The sequence below is a fragment of the Pleurodeles waltl genome, chromosome 2_2, assembly GCF_031143425.1.
Source record: "Pleurodeles waltl isolate 20211129_DDA chromosome 2_2, aPleWal1.hap1.20221129, whole genome shotgun sequence".
Taxonomy (NCBI): Eukaryota; Metazoa; Chordata; class Amphibia; order Caudata; family Salamandridae; genus Pleurodeles; species Pleurodeles waltl.
The window spans coordinates 987,064,931-987,085,659 of NC_090439.1; the positions used below are offsets into that span (position 1 = coordinate 987,064,931).

Genomic DNA, 20,729 nt, shown 5'->3' on the forward strand with positions numbered 1-20,729 from the left:
TGGATGCACTGTCCATAACAAAATCCCATCGGGGAAGGTTTCTCCTGTCTCACGCTGTCCAAGGTTCCACAGCTTGACGTTGGCACCAGGATGATGTTGGATTCGATCACCATGGTGGTGCATTTTCATTCTTAATATATATGTTCGATGGCATATGTAGCTGCATATACACATGCTGTGCATTATCCTGCCATCTAGTGTTGGGCTCGGAGTGTTACAAGTTGTTTTTCTTTGAAGAAGTCTTTTCGAGTCATGAGACCGAGGGACTCCTCCCTTTCGGCTCCATTGCGCATGGGCGTCGACTCCATCTTAGATTGTTTTCTTTCCGCCATCTGGTTCGGACGTGTTCCTCTTCGCTCCGTATTTCGATTCGGGAAAGTTAGTTAGTTATCGGAAAATTCAATGGTATTGTTCGCGCTCGGTACCGGTTTAGTGTTAGCACATCGACACCGAAGAAAGAAGCGCTCCGGCGGCCCTTCGGGGCTTCCACTCTCCAGCGGGGCCTGGTCGGCCCAACCGCGTCCATCTTCAAACCTCATGGACCGGACCCCCTTCCGCTTCTGCCCCAATTGCCACGCAAAGTATCCTTATACAGACCAACACTTGGTCTGTAATCTGTTTTATCTCCGGAACACAGGGAGGATACTTGCGAGGCCTGTCGGGCATTTCGCTCCAAGAAAACACTACGAGATCGAAGAGCTCGAAGACTCCAGATGGCGTCGACACCGGCCGAGTAGTTCGACGTCGAGGAAGAGGAGAGATTCTCCATTCGAGATTCGGACTCGGACGAGTCAGAAAGTGAGCAGCCGAAGACGCAGCAACAAACTGTGAGTAAACCAGCCCCGGCAAAGACTCACTCACAAATAATAAAAGCTAAGGGGATGCCACCGCCAACAGGCCATGGCTTAACCCGAAAACACGGTGACCAGACATTGGCACCGAAAAAGGCCTCCCAGCAGCCGAAGACATCCGACTCCGGTTGAGATACCGGCTCTGAACCACCTTGGCACTGAGAGTTCGGCACCCCTAAAGTCAGGAAGGTTTCCTCGGAGCCGAAAAAGACTGTACAAAAAGCTTCGGTGCCGAAACATGCAGCCTCTGAGCCGAAACCAGGCTCCTATACAGAACAGCAAGGCCTTTCAAGTCAGTTGCAAGGGCACAGATTTGAACAAGAACTGGGCATGGGAGAGCCAGACCATACCCAGAGAAGGCTGCACATACAGAAGGACACGGGGAAAATCTAAACTCTTCCTCCATTAAAAATCAAGCGAAAGCTAGCATTCCAGGAAACGGAAATGCAGCCAAAAGCGAAAGAGCCTAAAGATGAAACACCACCAAGGTTCTCGCCACAGCAATCTCCATTGCATTCGCCACACCTGTCCCCGGTAGCAACACCCCCAATGATGCAGTCGCCGACACTCACGGGGATGACACAAGATGACCCGGATGCATGGGACTTGTATGATGCACCGGTCTCGGACAATAGTCCAGATTGCTACCCGGCAAGGCCGTCACCACCTGAGGACAGCACTGCATATATGCAGGTGGTTTCAAGGGCAGCTACATTCCATAATGTAGCAATGCATGCAGAGCCCATAGAGGACGACTTTTTGTTTAACACCTTGTCATCCACTCACAGCTCATACCAAAGTTTGCCAATGCTGCCAGGCATGTTAAAACACACCAAACAAGTGTTCCAGGACCCAGTAAAAGGCAGAGCCATCATGCCTAGGGTAGAGAAGAAATATAAACCTCCCCCAATGGACCCTGTGTTTATCACACAACAATTCACTCCTGATTCGGTGGTAGTGGGAGCAGCCAGAAAGAGGGCAAACTCCCAATCCTCAGGAGACGCACCACCGCCCGACAAGGAAAGTTGGAAATTCGATGCAGCAGGCAAGAGGGTGGCAGCACAGGCAGCCAATCAATAGTGGATTGCCAATTCTCAGGCTCTACTGGCAAGATACGACAGGGCACATTGGGATGAAATGCAACATCTCATTCAACATCTTCCCAAGGAGTACCAAACACGTGCCCAACAGGTTGTTGAGGAAGGACAAAGTATTTCTAACAACCAAATAAGGTCGGCTATGGACTCAGCGGACATGACGGCAAGGACAGTGAACACTGCAGTAACCATTCGTAGGCACGCATGGTTCCGGAGTTCCGGTTTTAAGCCAGAAATCCAGCAGGCTGTGCTGAATATGCCATTCAATCAAGAACAATTGTTTGGGCCGGAGGTGGATACGGCAATAGAAAAACTCAAAAAGGACATGGACATGGCCAAAGCCATGGGTGCGCTCTTCTCCCCACAGAGCAGAGGCACTTTTAGAAAGCCGCACTTTAAGGGGGGGGTTTCGTTCTCAAACCACAGAGCCTCCCACCTCACAAGTCAGACCCACATATCAGGGCCAGCATCAGAGAGGAGGTTTTCGAGGACAATATAGGGGTGGACAATTCCCTAAAGCAAGAGGGAAATTCCAGAGCCCAAAAACCCCACAAACCAAACAGTGATTCAATGTCACAAACCCCCACCACTCAACACCAGTAGGGGGAAGACTTACCGCATATTACCACAACTGGGAACACATAACTACGGACGCATGGGTCCTAGCCATTATCCAACATGGTTATTGCATAGAATTCCTACAATTGTCACCAGATGTGCCTCCAAGAGCACACAATATGTCCAAACAACACTTAGACCTGTTACAACTAGAAGTCCAAGCATTGTTACAAAAACAAGCAATAGAACTAGTGCCCAACCATCAGAAAGGAACAGGTGTCTACTCCCTGTATTTCCTAATTCCAAAGAAAGACAAAACTCTGAGACCCATATTAGACCTCAGAACACTGAATCTTTACATCAAATCAGATCACTTTCACATGGTGACACTTCAAGACGTGATTCCCTTGCTCAAAAAACAAGACTACATGTCAACATTAGATCTCAAGGATGCTTATTTTCACATACCCATACATCCTTCCCACAGGAAGTACTTAAGGTTTGTAATCCAAGGCGTGCATTACCAATTCAAAGTGTTACCATTCGGGATAACAACAGCCCCAAGGGTATTCACAAAATGCCTTGCAGTAGTAGCCGCTCACATCAGGAGACAGCACATGCACGTATTCCCTTACTTAGACGATTGGTTAATAAAAACCAGCACTCAGCAACAGTGTCTTCTACACACACAATACGTCATAGAAACCCTACACAAACTAGGGTTCTCTCTAAACTACCATAAATCACACCTACAACCGTGCCAAATACAACAATATTTAGGAGCAACAATCGACACACAAGAGGCGATTGCCACTCCAAGTCCACAAAGGGTACAAGCCTTCCAAAATATAATATTAAACATGTACCCAAACCAGCACTATCAAGTGAGGTTTGTAATGAAACTTCTAGGCATGATGTCTTCATGCATAGCCATTGTCCCAAACGCAAGACTACACATGCGGCCCCTACAACAGTGCCTAGCAAAGCAATGGACACAAGCACAGGGTCAACTCCAAGATCTAGTGTTGATAGACCGCCAGACACACTTCTCGCTTCAATGGTGGAACCCTATAAATTTAAACCAAGGGCGGCCATTCCAAGACCCAGTGCCTCAATACGTGATAACAACAAATGCTTCCATGATGGGGTGGGGAGCACACCTCAACCAGCACAGTATACAGGGACAATGGGACGTTCATCAAAAACAACTGCATATAAATCATTTAGAACTGTTAGCAGTGTTTCTAGCATTGAAAGCATTTCAACCACTAATAACCCACAAACACATTCTTGTCAAAACAGACAACATGACAACAATGTATTACCTAAACAAACAAGGAGGGACACACTCATCACAACTGTGTCTCTTAGCACAAAAGGTTTGGCATTGGGCGATTCACAATCACATTCGCCTAATAGCACAGTAGATCCCAGGAATTCAAAACCAGTTGGCCGACAATCTCAGTCGAGATCACCAACAAACACACAAATGGGAAATTCATCCCCAGATACTACAAAATTACTTTCTACACTGGGGAACACCAGAAATAGACCTATTCGCAACAAAAGAAAATGCAAAATGCCAAGACTTCGCGCCCAGGTATCCACACCCTCAGTCCAAGGGCAATGCGTTATGGATGAGTTGGTCAGGGATATTTGCTTACGCTTTTCCCCCCTCTCCCACTCCTTCCTTATCTGGTAAACAAATTGAGTCAAAACAAACTCAAACTAATACTAATAGCACCAACCTGGGCTTGCCAACCGTGGTACACAACACTACTAGACCTGTCAGTAGTACCTCATATCAAATTACCAAACAGACCAGATCTGTTAACTCAACACAAACAACAGATCAGACACCCGAATCCAGCATCGCTCAATCTAGCAATCTGGCTCCTGAAGTTTTAGAATTTGGACATTTAGACCTTACACAAGAATGTATGGAAGTTATTAGACAAGCTAGAAAACCTACTACAAGACATTGTTACGCAAACAAATGGAAAAGATTTGTTTATTACTGCCATAATAATCAAATTCAACCACCACATGCTTCCGCAAAAAATATTGTAAGCTACTTATTACACTTACAAAAATCTAAACTAGCTTTTTCTTCTATTAAAATACATCTCACAGCAATATCTGCCTAGCTGCAAATTACACATTCAACATCACTTTTTAGAATCCCAGTCATCAAAGCATTTATGGAGGGATTAAAAAGAACCATACCCCGAGAACACCACCAGTCCCCTCGTGGAACCTCAATATTGTGTTAACACGACTCATGGGACCACCATTTGAACCCATGCACTCTTGTGAGATGCAATACTTAACTTGGAAAGTAGCCTTCCTGATAGCTATCACATCTCTTAGAAGAGTAAGTGAAATACAAGCATTTACTATACAAGAACCCTTTATACAAATACATAAACATAAAGTGGTTCTCCGTACAAATCCCAAATTCTTACCAAAAGTTATATCACCGTTCCACCTAAACCAAACAGTGGAACTCCCAGTTTTTTTTCCACAACCAGACTCAGTAGCCGAAAGAGCATTACATACGTTAGACATTAAAAGAGCACTAATGTATTACATTGATAGAACAAAACAGTTTCGCCAAACAAAACAATTGTTTGTAGCCTTCCAAAAACCTCATGCAGGAAATCCAATATCCAAACAAGGCATTGCCAGATGGATAGTGAAATGTATTCAGACCTGCTATATCAAAGCAAAAAGAGATCTACCTATTACACCAAAGGCGCACTCCACTAGGAAAAAAGGCGCCACAATGGCTTTTCTAGGAAATATACCTATGACAGAAATCTGTAAGGCAGCCACATGGTCTTCGCCTCATACATTCACAAAACATTACTGTGTAGATGTGTTAACAACACAACAAGCCACAGTAGGACAGTCTGTATTAAGAACATTATTTCAAACAACTTCAACTCCTACAGGCTAAGCCACCGCTTTTGGGGAGATTACTGCTTAATAGTCTAGGCACAGCATGTGTATCTGCAGCTACACATGCCATCGAACGGAAAATGTCACTTACCCAGTGTACATCTGTTCGTGGCATGGGACGCTGCAGATTCACATGCGCCCTCCCGCGTCCCCGGGAGCCTGTAGCCGTTATAAGTTGGATGAAACTTGTAAATTTGTAAATATATACTATTTTTTATACACATTATGTACATACATACTTACTCCATTGCATGGGCACCTTTACTATATACACAACTCCTACCTCACCCTCTGCGGGGAAAACAATCTAAGATGGAGTTGACGCCCATGCGCAATGGAGCCGAAAGGGAGGAGTCCCTCGGTCTCGTGACTCGAAAAGACTTCTTCGAAGAAAAACAACTTGTAACACTCCGAGCCCAACACTAGATGGCAGGATAATGCACAGCATGTGAATCTGCAGCATCCCATGCCACGAACAGATGTACACTGGGTAAGTGACATTTTCCATATATATATATATATATAGATATATAGATAGATATATATATATATATATATATATATATAACTACATACATGTTCGATGGCATCTGTCGCTGGAGATACACATGTTTTGCATAGCTCGCCATCTGGTGTTGGGTCGGAGTGTTACAAGTTGTTTTTCTTCGAAGAAGTCTTTCGAGTCACGGGACCGAGTGACTCCTCCTTTTGTCTCCATTGCGCATGGGCGTCGACTCCATCTTCGATTGTTTTTTTTCCGCCATCGGGTTCGGACGTGTTCCTGTCGCTCCGAGTTTCGGAACGGAAAGTTAGCTATCTATCGGAAGATTACGTCGGTATTGTTGCGTTTGGGATCGGCTTAGATAGAATCGACACCGCATCGAAGTTTGGAGAGCTCCGGTGCCCTTCGGGGTAGCTTTCGATCCCCCGTCGTGGCCTGGTCGGCCCGACCGCGTGTCTGACATCGCAGATGGAACGGACCCCGTTTCGTTTCTGTCCCAAATGCCACAACAAATACCCGTATTCAGACCAACATTTGGTCTGTAACCTGTGACTGTCGCCTGAGCACAGTGAAGATACTTGCGAGGCCTGTCGTGCGTTCCGGTCCTGAAAAACACTCCGTGACCGTCGAGCCAGAAGACTTCAGATGGCGTCCACGCCGACAGCACACCGAGAGTTCGAGGAACATGAGGAGGAAGAAGCCTTCTCGATCCACGAATCGGACTCCGAAGAATTCGACGATCCAAGAACTGTGAGTAAGACGTCGAAGGCAACACACAAGAAAAGTGACAAGGCCCAGGGGACGCCACTGCCACCAGGCCATGGCTCGACCCATAAATTCGGTGACCGACCGTCAGCACCGAAAAAGGCCGAAACAGTGCCGAGATCGTCCGACTCCGGTCGAGACACCGGCACGCAGCCTGCTCGGGACCGAGACAGTGCTGCTGAAAGGGATCGACGCCGAGAAAGCGGTGCCGAGACGGCTCGACGCCGAGACAGTGGCACCGAGGAAGATCGACGCCGAGAGGTTTCGACTCCCAAAAAGAAAAAAGTCACCTCGGAGCCGAAAAAGAGTACAGACAGGGTTTCGGTGCCAAAACGAGCCACAACCGACCCAGTTATCGGTTCCTATTCAGAGGAACAATCACTGTCCTCTCAGATGCGAAAGCATAGATTTGAGGAGGAGTTACAATCCACCGAAGTGGACCATACGCAGAAACGTATTTTCATACAGGAAGGAACAGGGAAAATAAGCACCCTTCCCCCAATTAGAAGGAAAAGGAGACTGGAGTTTCAAACAGACCAAGCACCACAAACAAAATTGGTGAAAAAGGTAACTCCGCCACCCTCTCCTCCACCTGTAACTAACGTTTCACCAGCACAAACTCCATCACATTCCCTGGCTCACACCACTGCGAGCCAAGGTGACCAAGACCAGGACGCTTGGGACTTATACGACGCCCCAGTGTCGGACAACAGTCCAGAGGCGTATCCCACAAAGCCCTCACCACCAGAAGACAGCACGGCTTATTCACAAGTGGTGGCTAGAGCGGCAGAGTTCCACAACGTAAACCTCCACTCAGAACCAGTCAAGGATGACTTCTTATTCAACACCCTCTCCTCCACCCACAGCTCCTACCAAAGCTTGCCTATGCTCCCAGGAATGCTACGGCACGCAAAAAACATCTTCAAGGAGCCGGTCAAGAGTAGGGCAATAACACCAAGGGTGGAAAAGAAATATAAAGCGCCTCCTACAGACCCTGTTTTCATCACCTCACAGCTGCCACCAGATTCCGTCGTAGTAGGAGCTGCTCGCAAGAGAGCCAACTCCCACACATCTGGGGATGCACCACCCCCAGATAAAGAGAGCCGCAAGTTCGATGCAGCTGGAAAGAGAGTCGCAGTACAGGCTGCAAACCAGTGGCGCATCGCTAACTCCCAAGCATTACTTGCGCGCTATGACAGAGCCCATTGGGACGAGATGCAACACCTCATTGAGCATCTACCCAAGGAAATGCAAAAGAGGGCGAAGCAGGTGGTTGAGGAAGGACAGAACATATCAAATAATCAGATACGCTCCTCTATGGACGCAGTGGACACAGCTGCGAGAACAATTAACACATCTGTGACTATAAGAAGGCACGCATGGCTACGAACGTCTGGTTTTAAACCAGAGATACAGCAGGCAGTGCTCAATATGCCATTCAATGAAAAAGAACTGTTCGGACCAGAGGTGGACACGGCAATTGAGAAACTGAAAAAGGACACTGACACTGCTAAAGCCATGGGCGCACTCTACTCCCCGCAGAGCAGAGGCACTTACAGCACCTTCCGCAAGACAACCTTTAGAGGGGGGTTTCGGGGTCAGGCCACACAAGCCAGCACCTCACAGACAACACCGTCCAGCTACCAGGGACAGTATCAGAGGGGAGGCTTTCGGGGCCAATACAGAGGACAATTCCCTAGGAATAGGGGAAAATTTCAAAGCCCCAAATCCCCTACAACCAAGCAGTGACTCACATGTCACTCACCCCCTCCACACAACACCAGTGGGGGGGAAGAATAGGCCAGTATTACCAAGCATGGGAGGAAATAACTACAGACACTTGGGTCTTAGCAATTATCCAACATGGTTATTGCATAGAATTTCTACAAATCCCTCCAAACATACCACCAAGAACACAGAATTTATCAAAACAACATTCAGACCTTCTGGAAACAGAAGTTCAAGCATTATTGCAAAAGAACTCAATAGAACTAGTACCAGAAACACAAATAAACACAGGAGTTTATTCACTGTACTTCTTAATACCAAAAAAGGACAAAACACTGAGACCAATCCTAGACCTCAGAACACTAAACACCTACATCAAATCAGAACACTTTCACATGGTCACGCTACAAGAGGTGTTACCATTGCTAAAGCAGCAAGAGTACATGACAACCTTAGATCTCAAAGACGCGTATTTCCACATACCAATACATCAGTCGCACAGGAAATACCTCAGGTTTGTATTCAAAGGAATACATTACCAATTCAAAGTATTGCCGTTTGGTTTAACAACCGCGCCAAGAGTCTTTACAAAATGTCTAGCAGTAGTGGCTGCACACATCAGAAGGCAGCAAATACACGTATTCCCGTATCTAGACGACTGGCTAATCAAGACCAACTCACTGACAAGGTGCTCACACCACACAGATCAAGTCATACAAACCCTCTACAAACTCGGTTTCACCATCAACTATGCAAAATCACACATTCTGCCGTGCAAAGTACAACAATTTCTAGGAGCCATTATAGACACAACAAAAGGATTAGCCACTCCAAGTCCACAGAGAATTCAAAATTTCAACAAAATCATACAGCGCATGTACCCAACACAGAGAATACAAGCAAAAATGATATTACAACTCCTAGGCATGATGTCCTCATGCATAGCCATTGTCCCGAACGCAAGACTGCACATGAGGCCCTTACAACAGTGCCTAGCATCGCAATGGTCACAAGCACAGGGTCACCTTCTAGATCTGGTGTTGATAGACCGCCAAACATACCTCTCGCTTCTATGGTGGAACAGTATAAATTTAAACAAAGGGCGGCCTTTCCAAGACCCAGTGCCACAATACGTAATAACGACAGATGCTTCCATGACGGGGTGGGGAGCACACCTCGATCAACACCGCATACAAGGACAATGGGACGTACATCAAACAAAACTGCACATAAATCACCTAGAACTGCTAGCAGTTTTTCAAGCACTAAAAGTATTCCAACCAATCATAACTCACAAGTACATTCTTGTCAAAACAGACAACATGACAACAATGTATTATCTAAACAAACAGGGGGGGACACACTCACCGCAGCTGAGCCTCCTAGCACAAAAGATATGGCGCTGGGCAATTCACAACCACGTTCGCCTAATAGCACAGTTTATTCCAGGGATCCAAAATCAACTTGCAGACAATCTCTCTCGAGATCACCAACAGGTCCACGAATGGGAGATTCACCCCCAAATTCTAAACACTTACTTCAAACTTTGGGGAACACCTCAAATAGACTTATTTGCAACGAAGGAGAACGCAAAATGCCAAAACTTCGCATCCAGATACCCACACAGGCAGTCCCAAGGCAATGCCCTATGGATGAACTGGTCAGGGATATTTGCGTACGCTTTTCCCCCTCTCCCTCACATTCCATATCTAGTAAACAAATTGAGTCAAAGCAAACTCAAACTCATACTGATAGCACCAACATGGGCAAGGCAACCTTGGTACACAACACTGCTAGACCTATCAGTAGTACCCCACGTCAAGTTGCCCAACAGGCCAGATCTGTTAACACAACACAAACAACAGATCAGGCATCCAAACCCAGCATCGCCGAATCTAGCAATCTGGCTCCTGAAATCCTAGAATTCGGACACTTAAACCTCACACAAGAATGTATGGAAGTCATAAAGCAAGCTAGAAGACCATCCACTAGACACTGTTATGCAAGCAAATGGAAAAGGTTTGTTTGCTACTGCCATCAGAATCAAATCCAACCAATACACGCATCTCCAAAGGATGTAGTGGGCTACTTACTACACTTACAAAAATCGAACCTGGCCTTCTCTTCCATTAAGATACACCTCTCAGCAATATCTGCATACCTGCAGATTACCCATTCAACTTCACTATTTAGGATACCTGTCATTAAAGCGTTTATGGAAGGCCTCAAAAGAATTATACCACCACGGACACCACCCGTTCCTTCATGGAACCTTAACATCGTCTTAACGAGGCTCATGGGTCCACCCTTTGAACCTATGCATTCTTGCGAAATACAATTCCTAACCTGGAAAGTTGCATTTCTCATCGCCATCACATCTCTAAGAAGAGTAAGTGAGATTCAGGCGTTTACAATACAAGAACCTTTTATCCAACTACACAAAAATAAGGTAGTCCTAAGGACTAATCCTAAATTTTTACCGAAGGTTATTTCACCATTCCACCTAAATCAAACGGTGGAACTACCAGTATTCTTCCCACAGCCAGATTCCGTAGCTGAGAGGGCACTACATACATTAGATGTCAAAAGAGCATTAATGTACTACATTGACAGAACAAAGAACATCAGGAAAACTAAACAGCTATTTATTGCATTCCAAAAACCTCATGCAGGAAACCCAATATCAAAACAAGGTATAGCCAGATGGATAGTTAAGTGCATCCAAATCTGCTACCTTAAAGCAAAACGACAGCTGCCCATTACACCAAGGGCACACTCAACCAGAAAGAAAGGTGCCACCATGGCCTTCCTAGGAAATATTCCAATGCGCGAAATATGTAAGGCAGCCACATGGTCTACGCCTCACACATTCACCAAGCACTACTGTGTAGATGTGTTATCTGCACAACAAGCCACAGTAGGTCAAGCCGTGCTAAGAACCTTATTTCAAACCACTTCCACTCCTACAGGATAAACCACCGCTTTGGGGGAGTTAACTGCTTACTAGTCTATGCAAAACATGTGTATCTCCAGCGACAGATGCCATCGAACTGAAAATGTCACTTACCCAGTGTACATCTGTTCGTGGCATCAGTCGCTGAAGATTCACATGTGCCCACCCGCCTCCCCGGGAGCCTGTAGCAGTCCGGAAGTTAACTTAAGCTTTGTACATTTGTAAATATATTATTTAAACCTTAAATAGGTACATACTTAGTCACTCCATTGCATGGGCACTATTACTACAACACAACTCCTACCTCACCCTCTGCGGGGAAAACAATCGAAGATGGAGTCGACGCCCATGCGCAATGGAGACAAAAGGAGGAGTCACTCGGTCCCGTGACTCGAAAGACTTCTTAGAAGAAAAACAACTTGTAACACTCCGACCCAACACCAGATGGCGAGCTATGCAAAACATGTGAATCTTCAGCGACTGATGCCACGAACAGATGTACACTGGGTAAGTGACATTTTCAATTTATTGTTGATGCATTGTACTTTTTATGCCTGACATTGTTTAACTGCTGTATTTTAGCATTTACACGTGTTTTACTCCATTCAAGTTAAATGCTCATGTTTATATTTTCGAATACTTTGTTTTGATATCTGGTAAGTGCCTTAATAAATTCATCACTCAAACTAGGAGTGCGGCATTCCTTGGCATCGTTCTCCTCTTAATTTGAAGCAAAGCAGAACAGGCGGTTGACTGTTTTGTGAGTTAGGTAATAATCCTTCAAATTATCCTGAGCCTCCTTTTATTTTTGGGCGGCATCTGGATCGTAGGTAGCCTTAGGGATCCGGCCTACCTGATCAAGCTCCTGTTGCAGGCTGAAAGCTTTCTCCCTTGCTGTTTTGCTTAAATGTGCTTTATGAGAGATTACCTCCCACCTTATAAAGGCTTTACAGGCTTCCCAAACATTAAATGTAGAGACCAACCCTTTGTTATTATGAAAAAACGTGGTGATCGACGTCTTGAGTATCGCTATCCACCCTTCATCTTTCAAAAGGGGTTTGTCAAAGGTCCATCGTGGTCGCTCAAACTGGGCCCACGAGATATACCAAATTGATCAGAGGAACTGACTGGTCGGAAAAGGGATTTAAAAAAACACATGAACCACCTCTGGCCCATTGAAATGAAGTCAAGCTATAATCTATCCTGGAGGCTGTATTGTACCTTTTGGAAAAACAGGTGTATTCTATCACCTGGGGATGATCTACCCTCCAGGTGTTGACTAAAGTCATGAATACATTTTGCCAGGAAAGAGGATGCTCTAAGTTTATTCTGTGCTCTGTTCTTGTGCAAAGTATCTAGTCGAATGTCTGGTATGATATTAAAATCCCCTCCTACGAAGTGCAAGCCAGGCAGCCCTTAGGTAACTATAACTTGGGCCCCCACCATGCACAGTTATCTGATAAATAATTTTACTGCACATGTTCCAGTGACATTATCAATGATGTTATCAAATATGTCATGCGTGCTGTAATTTGTGGGGTAGTTAGCAGTGCATGGTGAGAGCACAAGTTATAGTTACCTTAAGGCGCGAGTTATAGTTACTTGAAATAACCCTAAGTATAACGTGAATTTCTATGGTTTTGTACATGTAAAATGTGAGACTAACTATAACATCCCTGTAATCTTTGTTTTTTTAAAGTGAATTTCAGTTTTTTTTAAATTCAGTTTCCTATCTATGATGTCCTTGTAACCTTTGTTTATTGCAGTGAAATTCCATGTTTTTTTTACCGTAAAGTAATTTTTATCACTATACGTTCATCCAATCACCACAGTGCACAGCCTTCGGCCATGCGTGGGGGTGGGTGGCCACAGGGCCTGGGTCTGCGGCCAGGCCCTGCAGCCAACCCTTGTAACCTCCTAACCCCTATAACAACCCAAACCTGTGCTGCGCATCACTTTTGGCTGTGAGCAGCGGGTGTTGCGGCCAACCCCTATGACAACCCAACATTGCGCTGTGCATGGCCTTTGCCTATGCGCAGTGGGGGTTGGCTGCTGGACCTGCCATGCCGCCAAACCCAATAACAACCCAACCCGCTCTGTGCACAACCTTCTCCCATGCGCAGTGGGGGTTAGCCGCAGGGCCTGCCCTGCAGCCAACCCAAATAACCACCTAGCCATGCACAATGGGTGTTGCCCGCATGGCCAGGCCCTGCGGCCAACCTCTGTAACCACCCAATCCCGTGCTGCGCACAGCCCTTAGCACAGCGGGGGTTGGCCATCGGAACTGGCCTATGGCTAGGCCCAGCGGCCAACCCTCCTGCATGCGCCCCCGTCAAACAGTTTGTTTGATAATATCAATGATGTCATAGAAGATGTAATGACTGATGTAATATGTGGAGTAATTAGCAGTGCATAGAGAGCGTGCAAATTATAGTTACCTTAGAGCACAAGTTATGGTTACTTGAGTTAACCATAACTATAATTGCTGAATTTCTATGATTTTGTGTTTGTAAAATCAGAACCCAACTTTTTTTATTTTAATTATATTTCCCAACTATAATATCGCTGTAATCTTCGTTTTTCAGTGAATATAGTGGGCTATGAATACTTACAAGCTACAGACAAGAGTTGTGATTGATGCTACCTATGTGCAGATCATAGGTTCAATTGTAGATTTCTTTCTGCTTAGTGTGTTTGTATTGTCCTTTTAAAGAGTTGAAACCTGGTTATGGCATTACATGAAAAAGCAACCTAAGTAGGCAGATAAGGCCAAAAGAGTGTTGGCCTGCCTTCCAGGAGGGATCAGGTATCACATATGATTAAAACTGTTAAAATGCATAATGGCTCCCTCTCCTGCAAACAGCTATAAAATAATGTGACATTTTCTGTGTTTGCCAAAGTGTATGCTCATAGCAGTAATAGTTGATTCTGAAGAAGATAATGATCTTTTGGGCGAGACTGTGTTCCCCGTCTGGCTTCAGTAACAGGAACCTCTTAGAAGCTTTAATCAATCAATATCAATCAATATATTGATGGGCTGTGTTGAATTTTGCCAGAAGTAAGACCGACCCTGCCAATTGAACTGTGTAATGATTTATTTTAGTTGTTAGTTTTAGATTCTAGTTGTTGCTGGTTTACATTTGGGTCGTTTGGAAATGAGAATGTCTCCATTCTACGAGAGAAGCATCAGTACTACTACCTTTTAAATTTCGAAAAAAGATTTATAAAAAAATAAAGGTTCTTGTGGGAAGGCTGAGATGGACCCTAGCATTTCTCTTAACTTTCGCAGTATTTGCAGCTTAAGAAGAAGCCTGGTGATTATGCTGCCCTCGCCTTTGATGTCCAAAAGACAATCAACTGTAGTTTAGTGATGGATAAATGTATAACAAGCCAATGTTTGCGGATTAAAAGTTAGACCTGTCAAAGGTCCCATTTCTTTTTATGCATTATTGCAATGATGTTGAAACCCACTGGTATATTCTTTAGAAGCAAGTTTTCAGAAGGATTTAGAAAAGGGATGTTTCATGCCTTTGCATTATCAGCGATGGAAATTTTTATGGATGCCAAAACACCAAACGTTACAGTAGCAGACATGATGGTCTCATTTTAAGACTTTGGTTTGGCCTCTGAGCTGAGTGACATTGTGTCCAAATAATTAAGTTTTTCTTTCTTCCAGTTTGCGCTCTGTAGAATCGTTAAATCTGTAGCTTACTTTAGCATGCAAGCCATTGAAATACCCAGGGGTTCTCTTTCATATAGATGTGTTTCCCAGTTTGGATTTGGAAGACGTGCTAGCCGGACTTAAGGGCAACACCAGGTCGTGGCTCTTTCAGTACACGAGAAAGAGATAGCTGGGCTACATCACTCCTTTGATACCTCATCCATTTCATTAAGCATCTTTTGAGCGCGTTACTTCACTCTCGTTATTCATCCTCTGACTCTCTCCTACCCCACATCACTGCCACCCATTTGAACTTCACATACCCACGTGTTTCTTGCAGTGCTTAATTTGTAAATAAAAACGTGCCGGTGCCCAAAGCTCTCCTCTTAAACATGCGGGTGCTGCAATTAAATGTGCGAACACGAAATACTGAGGCAGAGTAATCCTGAAGCCATTTCGGGCCTCTTTGAATCCTTTTACAGCCACTTCCAGTCCCTTCAGCTCACTCTTGCAGCTTTCTCCCTTTGGGACTCTTTTTCGTTTTTCTATTCCTCCATTTTTCCCTTGTGTCTTTTGCTCACAGTAAATGCTTGAAGCAGAAAAATAAGTGTGGGCCCTCAAAAATAAGTGCCAGTGCCCAGCACCCGAAACCACCAACACAAATTAAGCACTGCTTTCCTGCTATTATTACAATTATGTAGGATTGCACTACCGGATAAAGTGTGCAAACTGGGTTTGCAGTGAAAGAGCCTGAACTTCCATTCTTCAGATTAAAGAATAACCAAGAGACTGGATTGATAAGAAAGGTACAAGCCATAAGGATTTTGAGTATTGATTGTAACTAAGAGTTCTATATCTCTTAGAGAAGAACCAGCTGCATTGACAGTTTATGCAGACTGTCATTCTGAAGTAGCCTCATTGTATGCGTATATAGACATGTTATTAGATTCCAAGCCAAATGTTTTATCTCTACTGTATGCTTCTGCTTGCTTAGAGCCTTTTGACCCTTTTCAAAAATCTGCCAATAAATTGTTGACTGCTATTTTCTATGTATAGTTGACTGGCACCACTGAATCTTACATTTGTTTTGTTTTTCCTTAAAGGTTTTCTTTCTACCAATGAGTAACACCATGCTTAGCTGTTTTAAAGACGGTTCCATATTTGCCTGGGAGAGCGACACGCTCACTTGTAAATATCAATTGCCAGCTCTAGAAGAAGGAGCAAAATTTGATTACAAAACGTTTGCAGTAAGCAGGTAAACATGACACAAAAACATTTACATTTGTACTTTTCTGCATCACGTTTTTATTTTGTATTTACTTTCTTTGAACTCTTACTTTTGAGTCTTAGCTTATTTGATTCATAAAGCGTGCAACTGGCTAACAATCATCATGTCAAAAAGACAACAGCAGAGAGGGTAAATACCAAAATCACGATTGCAGTTGACAGGTCTTAACAGGAAAGAACTGTTTTCAGGGCACACCAGAAGCCCAGATTGTTTTCAGTCTCCTTTATACAGAGACCAATTGTTCCACAACTTGGAGAATATGTGGCGAAAGGAGTGCGCGCTTTGGCATGAAGGATGCACCAGTTTTTGGACCATAGATGGTAGCAGGAAACATAATTTTGTAGCAGGTTGGTCACTTTGATTATTTACCACCTGAAGAAGGATCCTTGCCAGTGCAGTTTCATTGAGTCTTCTGACGTGGTTGAATTTGTGAAGTTCTTGCGCCAGCCTACAGCAGAAAATTGCGGGCTAGTTGGGCAATCACTACGAAGTTAGCAGGTAACCAAAGGTAAAGACTATTGCAGTAGCTACATTGTGACAGCACACAAATTGCCCCCATATGCTTGTCTGCCTCTGAAAAGATTTGGAAGAATCTTTGCAATTAAGGAAAGGATCAAGAAGCAATAAATTGCTACTTTTTTGAAAAATTGTCTTTAATACCATTTTTACATAGAAAGTGAAACCGAGTAAAACCACATACCATGGCAACATATCAACCTTGCAGCATTTTCCAGCGATACACAGTGTCAGAGAGTGAGACAGCCTCGGTCGTACCAGGGGGTACCAATCACCCATTTGCTTTCCAACCAAATAGAGCACACAAGGACTAGGTCTACGCCTCACAGTTTGTGGATGTGGGACGTTCTCGCACCGACCGTGTGGGAATGGGGAGCCATCAATCACTCATATCAACTAGGCATTCGCACCTTGCTAAGGTGTCTCTGCCTCCACAACAGAGGATACTGAACGGGGATCACCATCCTCCTCTTCCACATTCTCCAGGTGTTCCGCCTTCTCTTCCCATATCTCTTAATGACGCTCTGCATTTTCATCAGTCTGTACCCTTTTCAACCTGCACTCCTCGGCCACTGTCCACTCCCATATGTCCGTCAACCAGTTGTGCAAAGGAGGAGGTGCTGCACTGATCCAGTTTATTGCAATACACCGCCTAGCCAATACCAGTCCCGATAGAGTGAATCTCGCCCCATTTTTCTCCCTGTTATGCGGAGTGACAGGAGGCCTTGGAGGCAACGGACAGCTTTTAGATGTAGTTTGGCATCAGTGACCTCCGGCAGTACTTGCACCACTTCACCCCAATAAGTCCAAAGTCTGTGGCATGCCAATGTCACATGAAAGAAGTCTGCAGGGGCCCCATGCGCCTGGTGCACCCTTCCGAACGGTTCGGGTATATTCTGTGCAAATGCTGTGGCGTTCGATATGCCCAGTGCAGATAATAAAATTGTGTGAATTTAAGATGTGTGTCCTTCACTTGGGCTCAAGCCCGTTTCCACTCCCCATCCGTAAGCAGGTCATCCGGATCCGCAGTCCAGTTATCATGAACAGGCACCATGACAATGTCTACTTTAAAAGCTGCATACAGCTGCAATAGGAGACCTATACTCAAGCCGGGGTTCAGCATTACATTCAGGATGTGGGATTCTTACAGCTCTGCTGGAAACGTTGCCCAGATCTCCTGTGGTGTACTTGAGATTTCTGTGTATTGTGGAAACTGGCCTGGACCTACCGTTAACAGTCGCCCAACCTCTTTCAACGTCACAAAAGTGACATTCAAATACAGGTCCCCAGCCCTCTGGCAACCCCCCACCATGCATTGTGACACATCCATTAGCGATTGTATATGCATAAAAGGCCATAGCCACCAGAGTGGGAGAAGCCTAACGTACGGCAATGTAACAAAAATGTGGGTTAAAGCCTTTTCCCAAACCCTTCCTACATGTTGTACTATGTAGAGTTTATCATCTGGTACCTCGAGGCAGCACATCATTATTTTGGGGAGGTCACCCTCCTCCTCCAGACCGGATAGGAGCTTCTTCTCCCAGTTGGTACTATCTGCAAACCACAGTGCCGCATACTGCAAGAGCCCTGCCATGTGATACAACTGTAGGTCCGGGTCTAAACCTGCCACCTTCAGGGTCTAATTTAAGAGCATTCAGCCTGTCTCTGCTCCTCTTACCTGTCCCCACCAAGGACACAAGGAGGTTGGTTGTTGAGTTTCCTGAACAAGGAGTTCGGCAGGACACAGAGGGGGTTCTGCATTACATACAGACACCATGGTAGCTTTACCATTTTACTCAAGGCAACCCTGCCCATGAGGGACAGGGTAGGGTGTTCCAAAACTGTATGGAAGCACCCAAGCTGTCCACCACGACCCATGTTAAGGTCGTATTGCTGTCCCAATTCATGCACCACCTGTATACCTTAATATTATAACTTTTCTGTTTCCCAGGATAGCATCATCTCAGGAAGGTCAGTCTTCCGCCGGGACGCAAGGGGAAGGAGGATTGTCTTATGTCTATTAACATGTAGCCCAGAAACCTGCCCAAAATCCTCCATTATCCCCATTAGTTCTGGCAGCGAACCCTCCAGCCTATCCAGGTATATGAGGATATCATCTGCATACCCTGGCACAATATGGACGTTGTCCCCAACCCTCACCTGCCACTCCCCTAGATCAAGCCTCAGGCATAAGGCCAGCTGTTCCATGGCCAAAGCAAAAAGGGACGGGGCAGCCCTGCCTCGTACCCGTTCTATAGAAAAAAATCAAAAATCCCATTTCCAGTTCATTCCCTTGCTGTTGGAGCTGTGTACAGCAGTTGCATCCAGAACAAGAAGCCTGACCCCATTCCCATACGTCACAACACCTCCCACAGGTATTCCCATCCCAGGGTCTCTAAGGTGTTCTCGATATCTAAAGCTACAAGTGCCGCCTCCATGTCTGACCCTTGAGTCGCATGCAGCACATGTGATAGGTGCAGGAGATTGATATAGGTACCCCCACCCGGCATAAAGCCTCACTTGTCATCACCCACCAGGCTTGTGACCACGCAACACAATCGCATCACAAGCACTTCTGCAAGTAACTTAGAGTTCACATTCAGCATGAACAGCGACCTGTAGGATTCTGATCTCTGTCCTTGTGTGACTTGGGGAGCATATTGATAAAGGCTTCTCGCATGGGGAACAATTGTATGTCATGGCGCTTGACCTCAAGGAAAGTCTCCAGGAGTTTGGGGACTAGTACATCAGAATACATTTGATAATACTCTAGAACTGCCCCCTGGGCTTCTGTAATACAGGAAGGCCATCTCCCCATCACCTGCATCCTCCGTAGGCGCCCCATGCACACATGCTAAATGGTTGCATAACAACGTATTTATAGTGAGCTGGGCCACAACCGAAGTGCCATTCGCACAGACCAGAGATAGTATCATCAGAAGAGTCTCTCTTTTGAGTAGCCACGCCAATAATCTCCCCAACTTGTCTCCCTTTCTATAGAGCTGCTGTCTGTAATCGGGTCTTACATAACAGTTCAGTCTATCCCACAGAATTGCTATCCCACATTGTGCTGCGAGAAGTGATCTGTCAGCCATCCTCTGGTCTTCCCTCTGTCTTTGTAGTCGGGTCAAAATCTCCTCAACCTCCACCAAGTTTTGTTCCAGTCTTCATCTAGTACCATAGATCAGTAGTTCCCAACCTTTTGACTCCTGAGGACCCCCATTGAATCACTACTGGAAGCCGGGGAGCACCAAATGATTTGTACAATTTATATTTCAAACATTAAAACAGTAATTCACAAAAAATACACAAACAAGTACACACCAAACAAATACTCAAATTACTAATTATATAATTATTTTATGTTGAAAACTTATGCAGAAATCAAAACAATTTAATGAGAAGTTTGCTGCTGCATCTTGGTGACTAACTTTTCATCATTTGGTTTTATTTAGGAAAGCTGACTCCTCAGGTCAGATTCTACATTTCCCAAGCAATTTCTGTTTTTTTTTAGGTATATAATATCTGAGAAAGCTTTTTCACAAAAATATGTGTTGGGGAAAGGAAGTAAAACCATAAGAACCTCTCAAGTTTCTATAGCCTATCTGTAACAAGTAATTCATTTGTTTCATAGCACCTCGCATACCAGTGTAGGGTTTTGGAGCACTTTTCCAGTGACTACAAGGTGTAGGATTCACGAGTCATTATCTATGGTAGGCCTTTTCTAAGAATGATGGTCTGGAGAAGCACAAACTGAGGATTCAGAACATAACACAGTGGTTAGCATTGTCTTTATTAAGAATGTATTTCTATGCAAGCAAACCTTTTATTTTTTAGCAGCATAAGGAT

The 20,729-nt window shown here is 44.9% G+C and overlaps 1 protein-coding gene across 1 annotated transcript in view; it reads left to right on the forward strand.

Moving 5' to 3' along the window:
* TBC1D31 (TBC1 domain family member 31) overlaps positions 1 to 20,729 on the forward strand; it is a 578,066-nt gene that overhangs the window by 94,893 nt on the left and 462,444 nt on the right. Inside the window, exon 5 of the mRNA XM_069220688.1 lies at positions 16,180 to 16,331. Within this exon, the coding sequence (XP_069076789.1) occupies positions 16,180 to 16,331 (152 nt within the window). The remainder of the gene's footprint in view (positions 1 to 16,179; positions 16,332 to 20,729) is intronic.